The 19,701-nt window shown below is 56.7% G+C and overlaps 1 protein-coding gene across 7 annotated transcripts in view; it reads left to right on the top strand.

Annotated features, from left to right (window-relative positions):
* KIFC3 (kinesin family member C3) overlaps positions 1-19,340 on the top strand; it is a 35,747-nt gene extending 16,407 nt beyond the window's left edge. For 3 of the 7 annotated variants that reach the window (XM_039232588.1, XM_039232590.1, XM_039232591.1), the window contains 16 exons: positions 8,391-8,456; positions 9,023-9,166; positions 9,290-9,529; positions 10,037-10,210; positions 10,849-10,996; positions 11,077-11,207; positions 12,362-12,473; positions 13,599-13,780; positions 14,695-14,799; positions 16,358-16,488; positions 16,923-17,046; positions 17,240-17,369; positions 17,460-17,689; positions 17,874-18,008; positions 18,368-18,476; positions 19,157-19,340. In XM_039232588.1, the coding sequence (XP_039088519.1) occupies positions 8,391-8,456; positions 9,023-9,166; positions 9,290-9,529; positions 10,037-10,210; positions 10,849-10,996; positions 11,077-11,207; positions 12,362-12,473; positions 13,599-13,780; positions 14,695-14,799; positions 16,358-16,488; positions 16,923-17,046; positions 17,240-17,369; positions 17,460-17,689; positions 17,874-18,008; positions 18,368-18,476; positions 19,157-19,182 (2,187 nt within the window). In that variant the 3' untranslated portion in view covers positions 19,183-19,340. Of the gene's footprint in view, positions 1-6,263; positions 6,458-6,669; positions 6,689-7,950; positions 7,986-8,390; positions 8,457-9,022; positions 9,167-9,289; positions 9,530-10,036; positions 10,211-10,848; positions 10,997-11,076; positions 11,208-12,361; positions 12,474-13,598; positions 13,781-14,694; positions 14,800-16,357; positions 16,489-16,922; positions 17,047-17,239; positions 17,370-17,459; positions 17,690-17,873; positions 18,009-18,367; positions 18,477-18,941; positions 18,971-19,156 lie in introns of those variants that run through there. The other 4 variants (XM_039232589.1, XM_039232593.1, XM_039232595.1 and 1 more) reach the window with 4 other exon arrangements.
* Positions 19,341-19,701: the final 361 nt, after the last annotated feature.

The raw sequence follows: 19,701 nt of genomic DNA on the forward strand, positions 1-19,701 counted from the left end.
TAGAGGGAAAGTTGAAGGTGAAGCTTCTCGGCCTATTTCTTGCTTTTGTGCTCCCAGGTCTCCAGACATCCCCAGCGCCTGTCCTCTCCCATCCCCTGCCCCCCTGGATGGTTGAAAGAATTCAGAATGGTTCCTCATCTTTGCTCAGGTTTTATCCTTGAACTTCCTGACTGCCAGCTCTCTTCTGAAAACTTCATAGGGTACACCTGAAACTCCAAGCTCCTCTGAGCTACTCTTCAGAGGGTCCGACTCTGTGGAGCTGTGTCCAACCACATGGGCCGGGAGCCGGGGTCATGCCTGACGTTGGGCATTACTCAGTTTCAGCTGTGTGACCTTGGGCTGGTTAATTACCACTCTGCACCTCAGTTTCCCCATCTATCAAATGGACATAAAAGCACCTGCTGAGATGATCCAGTATTGTGGTTGCTGCAGCCAGCACCGCCATCTTTACTGGGAAGAGTTTTGGATTTGGAACCACACAAACAGGGTGCTAGTCCTGGCCGTGCCACTTGCTAGCTGCTCAGCTGTAGGAAGTGACTTCCTCTCTGAGCCTCTGTTTACCGTTCTCTAAACTGGGGATAGTCAGTGTAGCTTCGTGGTATTGGACAGAACAATTGTGAGACTGGACAGAAAAATGGGTGATAAACTCGAAAGTGCTATTGCCTCCTGAGACCCCCTCCTGTGTGCTCTGGTCTCCTGCAGCCTCACTGTGGTTTGACACGGCCTTCCTCCCCCTCTAAGAAGAGCCTGCCAGTGGGGGACACTGCCTCATTGTCATGGTGCCTTATTCCCAACCTTGTCCAGACTTACCTTCTGAATGTGGCTCATCCTGAAAGCAGAGTAGCCTAGTGGTTGAGTTTGAGGGCCCTATGGGGCCACTCAGACCCAAATTTCAATCCTAGGTCTACCACTTAGTGGCCAGGAGACCTTGAACAATCTGATTAACTAAGGCTTTCTTTCCCCCCCAAATGTCAGAGTTCTCAGTCGGACTTGAAAGCACTTTAAAACAAGTCCTTGGCAACCTCCAAATTGTTTGTGGTGACCACGATATCTCTCTGGCCATAATCTTGGGACCAAAAGACCATATAAAAAGTCACCTTCACTAAGGCTTAATCTCTTGGAATCTCCATTTCTCTTCCTGTAAAGTGGGGATGATAGTAGTGTTTACCTCACAGAAGTGGGGGATTCCAAGTGACGATCTGATGAAGTCCCTGCCATGCTGGCAAGGTGACTCTGTAAACGGGGCTGCCACTGTCACTGCTGGAACCTGGGCTGCTGGGGTCTTTTCTCCGGGGGTCTTTTGAGGCTTGTGCACTGATGCGTCAGATGGAGATCATGTGTGTTTACCGGGAGCGCTGTGCTCCTTGCAGGGAGCCCTCGGGCCAAAGGTCCTCAGCACTCAGGAGGACCCAAGCCACACGAGCCACTGGTCTTGGTCTGGCAACAGAAGGGAGGCTGTGGCTGGTCTGGACGACCCTCCCTGACGTTGGCGACTACAGCCCCGGGCCACATCCTGGTGGCCTGAGCTCCCCTCTCCACTCGTGGATGTGCCTGGAGCAGTGGCCTCCATACCCCTAAGGCCCTGCCAGTGTCACACGTGCCCATACTGCACCCCCTCCCTTATGGCCCCTGCACCTCCAGATAGAACCTTAAAAAATCGTACTCAGACCTCAGGCTGGTAGATGAGATCTAGCCTTCAAGTGCGTCTGATTTGTTTGACTGCTTTTTTTTTTTTAACCATTAAAAAATGGTGGTAGAATACGCATAGCAGAAAATTTACCACCTTAACCATTTTTAAGTAGATAGTTTAGTGGCATTAAGTATATTCACATTGTTATTCATCTTGCAAACCTGAAACTGCTCCCATTAAATACTAACTCCCCCCCTCCTCCCGCCCCTGGCACCCACCATTCTACTCTCTGTCTCTATGAATGTAGCTATTCCTGGTAGTTAATAAAAGTAGAATCACAGTATTTGTCTTCTGGTGACTGGCTTATTTCCCTTAGCATAATGCTTTCTGGGTTCATCCATGTTGTTGCAAATGGCAGGATTTCCTGTTTTTAAGGCAGAATAATATTCCATTGTATGGATATACCACAATTTACTCATCCATTCATTCATCAGTGGACACTTGGTTTGCTCCCACATTTTAGCTATTGTGACTAATGCTGCTATGAACGTGGGTGTCCAAATATCTCTTCGAGACCCTGCTTTTAATTCCTTTTGGGTAAATACCCATAAGTAAAATGGCTGGATCATATGGTAGTTCTAGTTAACATTTTTTGAAGAATCCACTATTCTGTTTTCCACAGCAGGTACAGTTTGACATCCCCAACAGCAATGCACAAAGGTTCTAATTTCCACACATTCGCATCAGTATTTGTTATTTTCTGAGGCCTATTAGTTTTTTTTGTTTTTGTTTTATGTTTTTTTACTTATTTCTAGGAGAGAGAAAGAGCGTGAGCAGGGAAGGGTCAGAGAGAGAGGGAGACACAGACTCTGAAACAGGCTCCAGGCTCTGAGCTGGCAGTGAGCACAGAGCCCGACATGGGGCTCGAACCCACGAACCCCGAGACCATGACCTAAGCGAATGTCGGACGCTTAACCAACTAAGCCACCCAGGCGCCCCTGTTTTTTTTTTTTTTTTTTTTAACAGCCATCATGATGGGTGTCAAGAGGTGTCTTACTGTGGCTTTGACTCGCATTTCCCTAATGATTAGTGATATTGAGCATCTTTTCATGTTGCTTATTGGCCATGTGTATATCTTCCTTGGAGAAATGTCCACTCAAGTCCTTTGCCCCTCTTGAATTGGGGTTTGTGTGGTGGAGTGGTAGGACTTCTCTCTGTATTCTGAATATTAACCCCTTTCATATATGATTCACAGATAGTTTTTTCCATTCCATGGGTCACCTTTCTACTCTGTGGATGGTGTCTTTTGATACACAAAAGGTTTTATTTTGATGCAGTTCAATTTATCTATTTTGTCTTTTGTTGCCTGTGCTGTTGGTGTCCGTTCTAAGAAAGCAATGCCAAATCCAGTGCCATGAAGGTTTTCTCCTGTGTTTTCTTCTGAGAGATTTATAGTTTGGGTTTTCACATTTAGGTCTTTCTTTGATATGTTCTGAGTTAATTTTGTCTGTGGTGTAAGGCACGGGTCCAGTTTCATTCTTTTGCATGTGGACGTCCAGTTTTCCTGGCACTATTTGTTGAAAAGACTGTCGTTTCCCCCTTGAATGGTCTTGGCACCCTTGTCAAAAATTAATTGACCACATAAGTGAGGGTTTGTTTCTGGGTTCTCTATTCTAGTCTGTTGGTCTATATGTCTGTCTTTATGCCAATACGTCATTGTTTTCATTGCTGTAGCTTTGTAGTAACTTTTGAAATCAGGAAGTGTGTGACCTCCCACTTTCTCTTCTTTTGCAAGTATGTTTTAGCTATTGGGGGTTCTTTGAGATTTCATATGAATTTTAGGATGGATTTTTCTATTTCTGTAAAGAATGTCATTGGAAATTTGATGTGGATTGCATTGAATCTGAAGAATGCTTTGGGTAGAATTGACATCATAACAATAAGTCAATCCATGAACATGGGATGTCTTTTTATCAGTGCTTTCTTTAATTTATTGAGCAATATTGAATAGTTTTCATTGTACAGATCTTTTGCCTCCTTGATTAGGTTTATCAAGAATAAAATAGTAATAAATAAAATAGTATTTTATTCTTCCTGATGCTCTCATAATTGGAATTTTTTTCTAAATTTCCTTTTTTGGGTTGTCCATTGTTAATGTGTAGAAACACAACACAACAGATTCTTATATGTTGGTTTTATATCCTGTGACTTTGATGAGTTTATTCTAATTGGCTTTTTTAATGATCAGATTAGTTGCCAATTTTTATTTTATTTACTTAATTTTTTAAAAATATAATTTATTGTCAAGCTAGCTAACATACAGTGTATACCGTGTGCCTTTGGCTTGGGGAGTAGATTCCCATGATCCATTGCTTACATACAACACCCATTGCCTGTGCCAACAGGTCCCTCTTCAATGCCCATCACCTATTTTCCTCTCCCCCATGTTCCCCCCATCAACCCTCAATTTGTTCTCTGTATTTAAGAGTCTGTTATCATTTGCCTCCCTCTCTGTTTGAAACAATTTCCCCCTTCCCTTCCCCCATAGTCTTTTGTTAAGTTTATCAAATTCCACGTATGAGTGAAAGCATATGATGTCTGTCTTTCTCTAACTGACTTATTTCACTTAGCATAATGCCCTTCAGTTCAATCCACATTGTTGCAATTGGCAAGATTTCATTCTTTCTCATTGCCAACTAGTATTCCATTGTATATATAAACCACATCATCTTTACCCATTCATTGGTTGATGAGCATTTGGGCTTTTTCCATAATCTGGCTATTGTTGATAGTGCTGCTATAAACATTGGGGTGTGTGCGCCCTTATGAATCAGCACTCCTGTATCCCTTGGATAAATTCCTAGTAATGCTGTTGCTGGGTCGTAGGGTAGTTCTATTTTTAATTTTTTGAGGAACCTCCACACTGTTTTCCAGAGCCAGCTGCCAATTTTTAAACCTTCGTTAAGTTCACATAAAAATCTGGAGTTCCTGTTTTGCCAGATTATATTGGAAGACGTGGCACCTCTGGGCTGTCATTCCCATGTGGCACCCACATGCCTGGGGCCTTTGGCAGAAGTGAGTGTCCTTGTACTGGCACCCCAGTGGTGCCCCGGCCTCTAGCACCCCTACTTCCCCTGCCTGACAGCCTCGCTCACAGACCCTGCTCTACCTCGCTCCCTGTGCACTCAGCATTCTTTCTACATGTGTTTACAGGGCACCTACTGTGTGCCAGGCACTGTCCTAGGCACTAGGAATTCGGCACCCATACAACAAATATCTCTGCCCTTCACAGGCCTTTATTCTAACAATAGAATTCACTATGAGCCTGGGGACTGTCCTAAGTGCTTTACTTATGTTATCTCATCGAATCTCACTTAATCCTCAGGACGGCCTTGTAGGGGTAGCCTCATTATCCTGGTGAGGAAAGCAAGAGGCATGGTGAAGCTGAGACTTTCTCCAGGTTATCCAGTGGGTGGGGTGATACCTGTATTAGAAAGCTGGGCAGTCAGGCCTGAGAACCCATGTGCCCAACTGCCCCTCAGTGGTGGAAGGACTTGAATGTGAAAACTTGACAGTGGGCAGGGCAGGGTGGATGAGGCCAGATGGGCACAGTCAATGGTCATATAGCCATGTGTCCCGAGAGGGGGAGTGTGTTGGGGACAGGACGGGGTGCTTCCTGGGGCTGCCCCTCTGGCCTCTGTTTCCCCAGGGTGTTCTGGATCCCAGGACCTCTTGCCTTTTCAGCTCGGCAACGCCGTGGTCTGGCCACTGGGCAAGCCCTCTTTTCCTCAGAGGGCAGCTGGTGATAGTGAGCAGGGCTCGGTGGGAGGCGGGAGGTAGTCAGCAGGTCATTCCCACTGATGGGAGCGGACAGCTGAGGGCACAGAGCCGCGTGGGGTCACCCCACCCTCCACTGCACCCACTTCTGCTGAGAGATGGAAATGTGGGTCTGTGTCAGATGGGCCCCGGCTTCCCGCCCCCCACCGAGGCCCTCCGCACCAGGTCCGTGACCCAGTTTCTCCTGCTGACAAGGAACCTGGGCCTGGGAAGGGGCGTTGCACAAACCTAGCCTGGTCCCTTCGTCAGCCTTGGGGTTGACATCAGGCCCTTCTGGGCACTGTCACAGCAGCCTGCCAGGGACCTGCTTCCCCTTGGGCCTTGCCCTCAGGAGCGTGTATGCTGCTTGTCTGCTGTAACCTCAAGTGTTTACTGAGTGTCTACTGCATGCTGGTCACCAGCTGGGGCTGGGGCTTGTGATAAGTAATAGAGAAGGCCCCTCCCCTCTTTGCTGACAGACGCAAGTACCATTGCTGACCCGGGGGTGGGGGGGCGTTGTGGTCGGGATGCATCAGGGGCTCTCCCCCGCGGAGGGGCTTCCTCTCTGGCCCAGTTCACCCTCAGACCCTGCTCTCTGCTCTCACTGCTCCTGAAGCAGACACCTCTGGGTGCAGGGCAACGGCCCCGCTCCGGAGCAGCACGTGCCCTCACTTCTCGCCTGGCCTTCCCCGGGGGAGTCACCACGCACCACGGTGGTGACTTATGCCCGGCGTGCCACCCTGCCGTGTCGGTGGGCCACGTCGCCCCCCCCCCCCCGCCGTTGTCTGGGACAAGCCAGAAGAGGACTGTCTGACATCTCTGACAAGAGGAGTCTTTTACAGGCTCTTCTTCAACCCCCCACCCTCACCCCTAGCCTGCCCTGTGTTGTAGCCACCTTCTCTTGGGGCACCCCCCAGAGATTCTAGGCAGAGCCCAGAGTTCTAGGAGCACCCAGAGTTCTGACTGTGATGTAAGAAAGGAGCAGGTGCCTGGGCTGCAGGTGGGCGGCAGGTGAGCATCCTGACCCCCGCAAGTGAGCCTTGGAAAACCCCGCTCTCTCTGCCGTGCCCGGGGCTGATGGCAGTGGCAAGGTCCGCACACACCCAGCCTGGTGCTGAGGAAGCGGCCCATCTGGGATACCTGTTGAGTGCAAGTAGACCTTCCTGGGGTGCTTTCTGAGAGAAGGAGAGGGTAGGGGGCCTCAACCTTTCAAAAGGACGTAGACACCTATTTCAGGGTGGGGTGAGTATGTACGAGACGAGTACATATTCTTTGAGGCTTACAGGTTACTGAAAAGCATAAAGAATTTGGCATAATTCTACAGTCCAGAAACTTCTACCTCTTGGTGTTACATTCACAATTTTGTTTTTGGGTTTTTGACTTAGCCATGTTGAGGAGCCTTTCTCCAAGGCTTCTGCTAAACTAACTGCCGAGTACATGTGCACATGCAGTAACACACTTAACTGTTCCCCTGACGCTGGCGATTCAGGCTCATCCCAGTTTCACCACTGAGGAATGAAAGGCTGCCTTCTGTGAGCTGTCCCTCACTCCCCTCTATGCCCAGAGGAGCTGAGCGCTCCTCCCACCAGGGTCAGCAGAAGGGGACACTGGAGCCGACCGAGAGGTGGCCCAGGCCTGGTCCGTTGGTCCATTCCCCCGCCAACCCGCTCGGAGAAGCAGAGGCTGCCCTCTCTGGCTCGGGGAGACTGAGCACTCCTGTGCTGCCCACAGACTTGGTGACGTCTCAGCCATGTGAAGTAGGGAGATTGGACACACACACCCCCAAATCCCAACATCTGGCCTCTCTCGAAAGGTCAGACATTTGGAGACGTGGGCCTGCGTGCCCCTGGCCGCGGCCTGCAGGGAGTGTGTTGCGGCTGCCTCCTCCAGGGGGATGGTGGGTGTCGGTCCCGCACCCCTGCCTTACCTGGCCCTGGCTGGCCCCTGCAGGCCGGGGACTTTGTCACCTGTTGCTTAGTAATAAGAACCCAATGCTTCATGGCCCGCTTGTGTAAAATCCACTTCCTAAGCCTCCACAGAGTGTGTCTGACTCTCACTGTGCCTTCTCAAGGTGACCTGTGGTAGGGTATGGTCCTCACAGAATGTTCTGCAAGAAAACCCCCAAACATACTCTGAGGAACACTGGTGCTAAAGTCATTGGCTGTGTTCGGGGTTGCTTCCCGAGAGATTCCTGGGGGACGGCTGAGGCACAACCAGGGTCTGGGGCTGCGAGGAGGGTGGCCAGCTGGAGGACAGCTCTGGGGAGGGTTGCCATCCTGGGACACGCTCTCGGAACTAGCATCATGCTTGCCCCTGCCCTGGGCTCTGGCCAGGCTGGGCCACCCTTGCCTTCTCACAGAGCACCCTCCCCCTCCTCTTTCTAACAGCCTCTGCTGGCCTTGGCTCTCTGGCCAGGCAAGCTGGGAGCTGGAGTGGACGCAGGGCCGAGATGCGCCCTACTCGCTAGCGGACCTGTCTCCACAGGCAGAGAAACCACTTGAAGTGGACAAATCTAGGGTCTGGGCAAGAACCGATCCAGGTTTTGTAGTGCCTAGAGTCTATACGATTTGGAAGCCCTTTTAAGGAAAAAAAATATATCTATATATCTATATAGATATATAAAATTACAAATATCTAAGTAGATGCAGGGGCCTGTGCAAGGCCGGGGGCCTGATGTCAGCCTCCTGAGCCTCCCCACGAGCTGCCTCTGGCACGGACTTGGTGGTGCAGGGGTCACCTCTGTGAGCCCAGGCTACCTGGGTCTTGCAGTGGGCAGGGGTGCTGAAGGCTGTTGGGACGGGCCAGGTGTCTGTCAACTGGAGTCCCAGGTGTGGCCTGATGCTTGAACACAGGGAGGACTGGAGCTGAGAGATCAGGCCTGGGTGTGGGCTGGAGGTGAGGAACAAGGCTCACCATGACTGTGGCCGTTGCTTTGTGCTGACAGGTGGAAAACCTGAAGGAGAAGCTCATTAGCCAAGCCCAGGAAGTGAGCCGCCTTCGATCAGAGCTGGTGAGGCTCAATACTGCCATCCTCAGGTGGGGGGCGGGGGGGGGGCGGTGGCAGGGCTGGCCAGGCCTTGTGCTTACTGGCCCTTCCAGATGGGATGTGCGACCCCATCTCTCCAGGGCTCTCATGTCCAGCCCAAGCCGGGGCTGCCTGTGTGCCCAGCAGACAGCCACCCTGCCTGGGAGGTGCTCCCCAAATGACGGGGAGGTGCTCTCTGAACACTTGCCTCCACTCCCTAGGCCCTCAGAGGTCATGTGACCCCCCCCCAAAGGGAGGGAGGTTAATTCTCATTTGCTGATGTAAAATAGAGTGTGAACTCTGTGTATAAATACGACTTTCTTGTTACTTTCACACTCGGGAAAATAGAATGAACGGGGCGGGGTGAAGGCTGTCCCTCCAGCTCCCCTTTCCTCTTGTCTTCTCCCGTTTCTGTCTTGAGCTCCTGCTACATGCCCTCCCTCTTCCGCCTTTCTCTTTCCCTCTCCTTCTCTCTTTTCTCCCCACCTCTCTCCCCTGCCCCCGTCCCCTCATGGCCTCACATGCGTCCCCTGTGCTCCGGCCGTCTCCAGGGAGGCACGGACTTGGAGAAGCACCGGGACCTGCTGATGGTGGAGAATGAGCGGCTGAGGCAAGAGATGCGGCGCTTCGAGGCGGAGCTGCAGGAGCTGCGGGCCAAGCCGGCGGCCCCCTGCACGGGCTGCGAGCACAGCCAGGTGAGCGGGCCCACCCTGGAGGGGCTCAGCCCCCAGCGGGGACCCACGTTCCTCACGGTGACCCCCGCCCGCTTGTCTGTCCTTCCCTGGGTCCCGGCCCCTCTCCCAACGGCCTGTGTGCAGGAGAGCGCCCAGCTCCGAGGCAGGCTGTCCCAGCTGCAGCTGGAGGTGGTGGAGAACAAGGGCCTGCTGTCAGAGCTGAACCTGGAGGTGCAGCAGAAGACCGACCGGCTGGCGGAGGTCGAGCTGCGGCTCAAGGACTGCCTTGCGGAGAAGGCGCAGGAGGAAGAGCGGCTGAGCCGGCGCCTTCGAGACAGCCACGAGACCATCGCCAGCCTGCGGGCACAGTCGCCGCCCATCAAGGTGAGCGAGCCTTGGGGCCGTGGCTGCGTGCAGCGCCCTTGGGAGCGCTCTCTTGGCCCCCCAGCACTTGTCTTGATGAGTGAGGGGGGCAGGTGGTCGAAGGACTCATCCCGGGTCTGCACATAGTCCGGCCCCTTCCTCTTCTTGCTGTCCAGGGCCAGGCGCGTAGCGGGCATCTGGCAACCGCGGCTTGAGGTGTCCGTGTGAGCCGGGCATGGATGTGACGCATCGCTAGGCTCTGTCCTCATCTTTGCCCTTCCTGTCGGTCCTGTCCCCAGGCTGGGGCCACAGCCAGGCTCTTGGGGGGCTAATTAAATGAGAGCATTCTGGGAGGCCCTTGCAGCTTCCCGGAGAGCCAGTACCTCGAGGCCTCTCTAGTTTTTTCTGGGGGGTCTTGGTGGGATATCCCTGATGGTCCCTTCCCAAGGCCAGCTGCATCTGAGGGCCCGGGGCTGAGGTCGAAGCACCTATGCGCCGCCATCCGCCCATCCCTCCTTCCCCCCGCAGTATGTCATCAAGACTGTGGAGGTGGAGTCGTCCAAGACCAAGCAGGCCCTCAGTGAGTCCCAGGCCCGGAACCAGCACCTGCAGGAGCAGGTGGCCATGCAGAGGCAGGTGCTGAAGGAGATGGAGCAGCAGCTGCAGAGCTCGCACCAGCTGACCGCGCAGCTCCGGGCGCAGGTGCGCAGGCCGCATGCGGGTGGCACGTGGCTGTGGGAGCGCGTGTGCACACCCGGCTGGAAAACCCGAGGTGGGCCTTCAGCACAGGGCGGCGGTTCAGCACTCGGGGGTCCGACAGACCTGGGTTCCAGCCCCGCCTCTCCCTGCTGCTTGCGTAACCAAGGCTAAATTTTGTCTGTGTCTCTGTTCCCTCATCTGTAAAGTGATGTGATTGCAGAACTCGCCTCCCGGCGGGGCTCAGGGACGTGATTGTTAAAGGCTTCTCACACAGGGTCCAGCGCATGTGTTCGTGGAAGGGAACCCTGGTCACTGTCATGTGACAAGTGCTCGCCCCTAGCCTCCCGGGGCCTGTGGCTTGTGCACCTGTTGTGTGCAGGACCCAGGCTGGGGCTGATGCAAGGACGGAGCTGCATGGGGCTCCCAGACCTTTTGAGGAGCGAGATGGCCATCCACCCCTCTCCTGTGTGTGTGTGTGTGTGTGTGTGTGTGTGTGTGTGTGTGTGTATGTGTGTGGACATGTAGGGGTCAGTGTTTGCTCATGTGGGCTGTGGGGTACATGTGTGGGGTAGGTGTGGGGCTTCTTTCAGGCTCCCCCCCTCTTTGGAGCCCCACGCTGAGCTTCTGGCCTTGGCCGTCAGATTGCCATGTACGAGTCAGAGCTGGAGCGGGCCCACGGGCAGATGCTGGAGGAGATGCAGTCCCTGGAGGAGGACAAGAACCGGGCCATCGAGGAGGCCTTTGCCAGAGCCCAGGTGGAGATGAAGGCTGTGCACGAGAACATGGCAGGTGAGGCGGCCGGCCGGGCCCCGCCTGCCCCGTGCTGTAGCCTTCATGCGGTCCACTGTACACCTCGTGTGTCCCCGCAGGTGTCCGGACTAACCTGCTGACGCTGCAGCCAGCGCTGCGGACCCTCACCAACGACTACAATGGGCTCAAGCGGCAGGTGCGTGGCTTCCCCCTTCTCCTGCAGGAGGCCCTCAAGAGCGTCAAGGCCGAGGTGAGTGCAGCTCCTGGCTGGGGGGCGCGGAGGCGGGGAGAGGCCCTGGAGCCCTGGTTCCATTCCACACTGCAACGAAGCCCCTCCCCTCAGCCCCCAACCACGGCTCCCCTCCCCCACCCACACACTGCCACCCCCAGACCCTGTTTGAAAAACAGACTGGTCAGGGCAGCAATTTGGGTATTTGCCTTGTTATGACTCTTTAAACCAAACATGTTACATATTTCCTTATATCCCAAACATGCCACGTATATTCTTACACCTGTTAGTTTTGACTTTTTTAAGCTATGGTTATACAGTATGAGAATAGCCAGTGTCTCTTAAGTGCCTCCTACGTGCTAAGCCTTTTATAGCTGTCAGCTCCTTGAATCTGTACGACAGCCCTGAGGGCAGAGAGACTGATATATTTTGGGAATAGAAAATAGTCCTTTTTCTGTAAAAAAAAAATTGTGTCAGTAATACATGGACATGGTAGAAAGTTCAAGCTGTGCAGAAGGACATCAGATGAAAAGGAAGGGCTTCTCTCTGCCACCCTGGCCTGCTCCCCAGAGGCAGATGTCTGTCAGAATTTACCCCTTGAGCGTTCTGAGCGTGATGATGCCTGTTGACGTGTTTGTGTGCATATATACACTTCCCTCTTTACCCAGCCAGGGGGAACATATGCACGCGCCGTCTGCATTTTGGTTCTTTCCCCCGTGAAGTGTGATTGGATGGGGAAATTCTCCAAATTCTACAGATCCATGAATTAGATGGTGTTCTCCCCATTATACAGATGAGAAAAAGGAGGCTTGATAACTGAGATGGTGGCCTTAGGTACCCCAACTACTTGGGGATAGAGTGGAGTTTGGGTCTCACTGAAACGTAGTAGTAGTCAAGTGCTAGTGCTATGAAGTGAGGGCTGAGTCCTGCTGGCTCATTAGCAGAGCAGTAAGCCTCGTTGAGGCTCAATTTATTCCTCTGTAAAATGGGCCTGGCAGCAGTACATACCCACAGGGGCTATTGGAAAGAGTTGACCTGCGATAGCAGATATTAAATACTCAGCCCAGGGCAGGAGGCAGTAAGCAGCTGCTCAGGGGCAGGGGGAGGTGGCGGGCAGCGTGGTAAGGTAGGTGGGTGGAGCCAGCCCTTAACAGCACTGCACACCCCCACACCAGATCGGCCAGGCCATCGAGGAGGTCAACAGCAACAACCAGGAGCTCCTGCGCAAGTACCGCCGGGAGCTGCAGCTGCGCAAGAAGTGCCACAATGAGCTCGTGCGGCTGAAAGGTGACTGCTGGGGGCACTGCCCCCCTCACCCCTCAAGGCACAGGGGTCCCAACCTGGCTCAGAGATGTTGCTGTCCTTCCCCCAAGCCAGGCACCACTCCTTGGAGCTGTGTCCTGTCACTGAGGGGCTGCCGTAGCTCCATCTTTGTAGATATGGAAACCCAGAGAAGTCAGGCCCCGAGGGGTCCAGGTGGGCTGTTGAGGCACTGGGTGGGGGCAGCTGGTATGCCGCTTGTTTTGACTAAGGGCCTGGCCAAGCTTGAGGCTACCTGTTCACTGCACAAAGGTCTAGGGAGTGCTTGCGCTGTGCCAGGTGCTGTTCCAGACAGGGAGACATGGCCGTGAACCCACAGATGCTATTACTGCCCTCACGGTGCTCACTTCAGCTGGGACAGCAGTGATCATTAATCACAGAGAACCCCAACATTGCCTATTACCGGGGCTGAGGAGGGGCTCTCAGAGCCCCTCGGTGTCTGACAGTTGAGGGTGTTGGGGGCTTCCCAGACGAGGAGGTGAAGCCAGAGCTGAGGCCTGGATGGTAAGATGGAGCATACAGGTGAAGGGGAAGATGGGACATTCTGGCTGTAGCAGGGAGTTTGTCATTCTGCTGAGGTCTCACCGAAGGGCTTGAAGCAGTCAGATCTATGCACCCGCACACCCCAGGGATGCCTCGTTGCCTGGTTCTCTTTGCCCATCTGATTCCCAAGCCCTGTCCTGGCATCCATGGTGCCCTTTTAGAATGACAGAATAAGTCCCTTGGCTTACTGGGACCCAAGCCCCTAGTGTATAGAGGAAACTGAAGTCCAGACATAGAGTGTCCATTTGGTATCCCATGTGGACTGGGTGCAGTGCCTGAGCCCCACACTTGACCTTTCCTTCCTGTCCCCACTGTGAGGCTCCCCTTCTCAACTGGCTTGCCCAGGAAGAAAGGGTACTGACACATGAATTCATGATAGTGCGAGCGACTGGTAACAGCTTTGAGGGCCACCGTCCCATGGGTGGCCCTGCTTAGAAGGCAGCGGGTTCCTGAGCCACTGGGCTGCTCAGGACACCAGAGGATGCCAGTGTGGAGGCAGTCTGATCTTGACCCAGCCTCTACCATTCTCCCCTCCCCCACATAATCCAGGGAATATCCGGGTGATTGCTCGTGTCCGGCCAGTCACCAAAGAGGACGGGGAAGGACCTGAGGCAACCAATGCTGTGACCTTCGATGCTGACGATGACTCCATCATCCACCTACTGCACAAAGGAAAGCCTGTGTCCTTTGAGCTGGACAAGGTCTTCTCCCCGCGGGCCTCACAGCAGGACGTGAGTGTGGCCCTGTGGGGAAAGGGACAGAGAGCAGTGGAGGGTTGGGGACCCACAGGGCATGATGGGAGCATGGACAGAAAGAAATGGGAGACAGGATGGGGGAGCGTGGGGTGCTGGGATGCCTTGCTCCTTCCATTGAAGGAGAAAAGAGGGTGAGAAGCTAAGACTGAAGCCTCTGCAGGCTTTATGCACAGCCCAAGGCACCTACGTGGCCCCGCCCACCCTCACAGCCCCACCTACTCTTGGGGCCCCTCCCACCCACGCAGCCCTGCCTACACTCAGTCCCGTCCACCTACAGTACTCTGGCAGGTGTTGCTTCTCCAGCTGGGAGCAGCTGTGTAGGTCTTCGTAGGGGCTCCCTGCTGCTCCTTGGCCGTGCCCTCCCCCCCTCCCCCACCCCGCTGCTCCTGGCACCCACTGTGGAACCGTTGGCCTGTGGGAGCCACGTGGTCTCAGCAGCATCGTTCTTTTCTCATCTCTGCCTCGGCTGACCGGCCAGGCCTGTCTTGCCTGTGCCCTCCTGTCTCTGTGCTGGGCTTTACCTTTGCCCCATCCTGTCTGTTGGCGGGCAGGCCGCAGGAGGTGCCACAGGTGCTGGGGACGTGCTGGTCTCTGCCTTCATCTTGCTGAGCACTCCTCTGGTGCTGGAGAAGCTAGAGGTGGGGCCCCTGAGCTCCAGGGCCGGGTAGCAGACACTGCCCTGTCTTCCCTTCAGTCTTGGCAGCTAAATTGCCCATTGACGTCTATCGTGACTTAGTAGTCCTACATTCTCCCACAGTGAGCCACTCGCCGGTAACAGTGTGTGGTGTACTATTGCCAAAGGAGAAGGTGGTCAGGGGAGGTGGCTGGACTGTGAGCTGGTGGGGACCCCAGGGGGGGCTTGTGATCTCCATCCCACGTCCCCTCCCTAGGTGTTCCAGGAAGTGCAAGCCCTGATCACTTCCTGTATCGATGGCTTCAACGTCTGCATCTTCGCCTATGGCCAGACGGGTGCCGGGAAGACCTACACGATGGAGGTGGGTACCGGCTGCACAGGGCAGCGGCTCAGCGAGTGAGTCCCCGCCCCCTGCCGGCTGCCCTGGTGGCCTCAGGTTTTGTGCGGCCCAGGAGCAGAGCTGCTAGTTATCTGTGTTAGCCCGGGGGGCACCAGGCCTAAAGAGAGGGGCGCCTTGCCCCGGGCGGACTTGGGATGGGTCCCATGGGTCAGGGCAGGGCAGGTATAATGACCACAAGCTCTGAGGTCAGAGCCCAGACTGCCTCTGCATCTCTTGGGATGGACTTTTGTTTCATCCACGCGCATTTACTGGGCTCCTGTGGTATCGGGTTGGCGGAGGGCAGTCTCTGCTGCCGGGGCCAGGCCCCCTCCGGGGAGAGCCGTGGGAAATGGAAGCACTGAGGGGAGGAAGAACCTCAACCGGAGATAAAAAGGGAAGGTGGCTCTTGGGGGTTTCTTTGGTTTGTTAGCACGGGCTTGGCTCTTGAGGGGTGCTGTGCGGTTCTCTGGGAAAGGGTGGGGACAGGTGTCCCGGTGTCTGGACAGGGGCCCGAGAAGGCTGGACAGGCACCTTTAGGGGAGGCTGCCATCGTGGCCCTTTCGTCCCAGTCTGGGCCCCGCTGTTGCCCTTGTTCTGGGATTCACGAGACTGGTTAGTGGGGGCGAGGCCAAGCCAGGTGGGGAAGTGAGGGGGTCGGGTGGCTGCTAACTCTGTCTTGGATGTTCAGAGTTGGGGTGACCCCCAGGAGCATCTCTCCTCCAACAATGCCTGCCGAGGCCCATGTAGATCAGGTGCCATTTGGGGCGCCAGGCACAGCTTGGCCAGTGTCTGTTCCCGGGGACCAGGCCACCAGTGGGGAGGCAGCAGTGCCCATAGCACTTCAGGCTGTATCCTGGCAGGTGCAGGGAGAAAAGTCTGGCTGAGAGGAGCCAGCAGTGAGGGAAGGATCAGGCATTTGTGGGGGAGATGCCTGGTCCCAGGAGGCAGCTTTGCAGCCAGCCCTGGGGGTGTGTGGAGAGCATTCAGCGACCAGGCACTGCAGGGCAGAGGCCACGACGCTGGCTGGAGCATGCTAGGGGTACTGAGGACTGAGCAACAGAGGGTAAAGGGTGGGGGTGGGCTACTTCAGGGGAGATGGCATCTCAGGCAAGGACTCCAGATTTCTTTCTAGAAGGGTGGGCCAGGGCATGTGGGCCCCTGCCTGTGCCTCCCTTCCACCACCCACAGAGCCCAGCTCATGGCCTCCCTGACGTGAGCCACCCTCTAGGCAGAGGCAAGGAGATCATAGGTTCCCAGTGCCCCCTCCCAGGTGGCCCCCAGGACCAGGTGCGTCAGTCAGCCCTCTGCTTGAACTCTTAGGCTGGTGGTGAAACTGAGGCCCAAGACGGTGAAGTTGCTTGCAGCTAGTGGAGGGTGTTTTGGGGCAGACCGATGGGCAGGTGGAAGCTGTGGGCAGGGAGGCTGGCCCGTCAGTGGTCACCAGCAGGGAGGGGGCCATAGACCCCACGTGAGCATCTGCATGCCCCCCCCTTACGGTGGGGAGAGGCTTGGCTCACTGGGGCCTTGCTTCTGCCCCCAGGGGACCCCTGAGAACCCAGGCATCAACCAGCGGGCCCTGCAGCTGCTCTTCTCCGAGGTGCAGGAGAAGGCGTCCGACTGGGACTACACCATCACCGTCAGTGCGGCCGAGATCTACAACGAGGTCCTCAGGTGGGCAGCTCTGGCACGGCGTGTGGCCTCCGGGGTGGCTTCGTGGTCCTCAGGGCCGTGCAGAGCCATGTGGGATGACAACTGGAGTTGGGGCTACATGTCCAATCAGCCCAGGATCGGGTGGTCCCAGGCCCCTGTCCCCACCCCAGGGGTGGCAGGGAGAACGCCTTGCTCTCAGTCCCCCTGGGATGCCCAGACCAGACTCAGGTGCTCCTTTTCCATCCAAGTCTACACACTCTCCCTGCACCAGGTGGTGATAAATGAGTGGGGGGCGTGAGGGGGCCTGCCCACAAGAGCTCAGTGCATTGTGGGTGCAGGAGTTAGCCCTATGGTGAAGGGAGGGAGGGTGTGATGGGGCGGGGGAGGGGGGTGCAGTGCAAGCAGAGGCAGAAGTGGGGGGAGGAGGGAGTGACCATCTAGCCCTGTCCCTGCAGGGACTTGCTGGGGCAGGAGCCCCAGGAGAAACTGGAGATCCGGCTGTGCCCAGACGGCAGTGGGCAGCTGTACGTGCCGGGGCTGACCGAGTTCCGGGTGCAGAGCGTGGAGGACATCAACAAGGTGCAAGGCTGGGGGCCCTGGAGGCAGGGAAGCGCCGGGGAGACCCCACGCAGACACAGGGCGGGAGCGGGACACGTGCAGCCTCTGCCTCTCCCCCTCTGTAACGTGCATGGGGTGACACTACTCGGGGACAGGGTGATTCCAACCACCTCACTCCAGACCCCGTGCCTTTTCCGTCTCTGCTCCCTGGCAGGTGTTTGAGTTCGGCCACACCAACCGCACGACAGAGTTCACCAACCTGAACGAGCACAGCTCCCGCTCCCACGCCCTGCTCATCGTGACGGTGCGCGGGGTGGACTGCAGCACGGGCCTCCGCACCACGGGTGAGTGAGGGAGCCGGGCGGCCCCGGCCGAGGACCCCGGCCCTTGCCCCTGCTGGGGCGGCCTTGACCTGCCCGGTGCCCTCCCCGCAGGGAAGCTGAACCTGGTGGACCTGGCCGGCTCGGAGCGCGTGGGCAAGTCAGGGGCTGAGGGCAGCCGCCTGCGGGAGGCACAGCACATCAACAAGTCGCTGTCAGCCCTGGGGGATGTCATTGCCGCCCTGCGCTCCCGCCAGGGCCACGTGCCCTTCCGCAACTCCAAACTCACCTACCTGCTGCAGGACTCGCTCAGTGGGGACAGCAAGACCCTCATGGTGGTGCAGGTGAGGGCCTGGGGTGGCCGGCACCAGGAGCAGGGACCCCCTCCCCCCGGTGGCGCCCGTACACCAGGCTGTGCAGGGAAGGGACCCTTGTCCTCTGCAGCTTCACAGTGAGCATGCTGCCCCCTCCAGTGCTGTGGGGGCGGCCTGCTGGCCTGGGTGGAGAGTGAGCCCTCGCGTCCCCTAGGTGTCCCCCGTGGAGAAGAACACCAGTGAGACGCTCTACTCCCTGAAGTTTGCAGAGCGGGTGCGCTCTGTGGAGCTGGGCCCTGGGTCCCGCAGGGCAGAGCTCGGGTCCTGGTCCAGCCAGGAGCACCTGGAGGTATGGTGACCACCACGGGCCCATCTTGGGCTGGCACAGCCAGGGCAGGGGCGGGAAGGAGGCTCTGGGATGGGAGACAGCCTGGAGTGGCGGGAAAGGGGAAGATGCCAGAAGGGGGTGGACCTAGAACTTGAACCCAGGAGCCTCTGTAGTCTAACTAGTTCACCTTGGCTTCTGCTGCTTGGGCAGGTCCTCAGGCAGTTGGGGGCGGGTGGGCTGCAGGCTGGGACACAGGTGCTCAGGTAGGACTCATTTTCTTCGTTTCATGTATTATGTCATGTAATTCTTACGACGACTGAGCATGGTGGGGGGTGGGCCAGGACCACGGCCCCCGCCCACCTGCTCACCCCCGCCCACAGTGGGAGCCGGCTTGCCAGACCCCGCAGCCCTCGGCTCGAGCACACTCGGCTCCCAGCTCTGGGCCCAGCAGCCGCCCAGGCTCCATCCGGAGGAAGCTGCAGCCCTTGGGTAAGCCTGCCCCCAGGCGGGTAGCCACTGGACTGCTCTGACCTGAATGGACTTTTTGTTTTCTTTTTTTTTAAGTTTATAAAACTGATCCAGAACCTGTCAGGGCAGACAGTGCTAGATCCATTTTACAGATAGTGTAAGGAAGAACCCAGCCCTTTGGGCTCCTAGCGGGGCTACTGACTCGAGGCCCGGGACGCAGTTCTCTGAGGCTAGGCTCCAGCAACACCTTCCAAAGCAGGCCCGGCGCCCCGTGCACTGGGCCTTGGCTCCGGGGGGAGGGTGGGAGGCAGGGCCCAGCCCCTGTCCCAGCCCCAGGACTGGAATCCAGAGCTCCAGCCCCCTGCTTGGCCCCGCTTCCCGAAGGGCCTGGCACACTAGAGTGCAAAGAGGTAGGGGCAGCAGGGTCCCGGGGGGTCCTGGCCTGAGGCAAGCCCACCAGTGAGACGCCTGTCACTTTGATTTCAGCCTGACGGCTGGGGCCGCAGAGTGTCCAGGTGAGTGTGGGGCCGGTGGCCCGGGCCTGCCCGCCCACCCACCTGGCCACCTTGGGTTGCAGGGCTGCGCCGGGGCGACGGCTGCTCAGGGCTGGGTCTGTCCTGCTGCCTGCTGTTTGTGCTTCTGCCTGGCTCCCTCCTGCCCTTATCCACCGAGGCTGACGGCCCCTCCTCCCCCTCCTGCAGGGAAGTCAAGGCCAGTACCTGTGTGACGGACGTGTCCACCCTGCCGGACCGGGGACTGAGTCCTGAGGCCTTGCTGGCCCGCTCCTGCTGTAGCACTGGGAGCCCAGGAGGCAAAGGCCTGGGTGGAGGCACCTCTTCCGCCCCCGTCTCCACTCAGATGAGAAACATGCTCGGAAGGAAATGGTGGCTCTCGTCTGTGGCTGTGGGTGCAAATGGCACGGGCTGGAAGGGCAGGGTGGCCCACTCTGCCTGGCAGGCCCGGGCCATCGGGGGCCCTCATGGGGAGGGTGGACCTCTCACCCAGCCCGGTCTAACTCTCCCCTGCCTGCCGGGCCCCATCTGCAGTGGATGGGCTGAGGAGCCCCGGGGGGCATGGGAACCATGGCAGCCGGGCAGTTTGGTGGGCACCCTGGGGCAGCCTGGTCCCACACTGCAGGGCGGGCCCCGGGCCAGACATGTACATAGTGTTCTAGGTGTACATAGGAGCACGGCCCTCCCCGCCGAGGGCTGGGCTGTATTTATGGCTGGCGGGAGGCCAGTGGGCC

Source organism: Hyaena hyaena, unplaced genomic scaffold, assembly GCF_003009895.1.
Source record: "Hyaena hyaena isolate Hyena2069 unplaced genomic scaffold, ASM300989v1 scaffold_68, whole genome shotgun sequence".
Classification (NCBI taxonomy): Eukaryota; Metazoa; Chordata; class Mammalia; order Carnivora; family Hyaenidae; genus Hyaena; species Hyaena hyaena.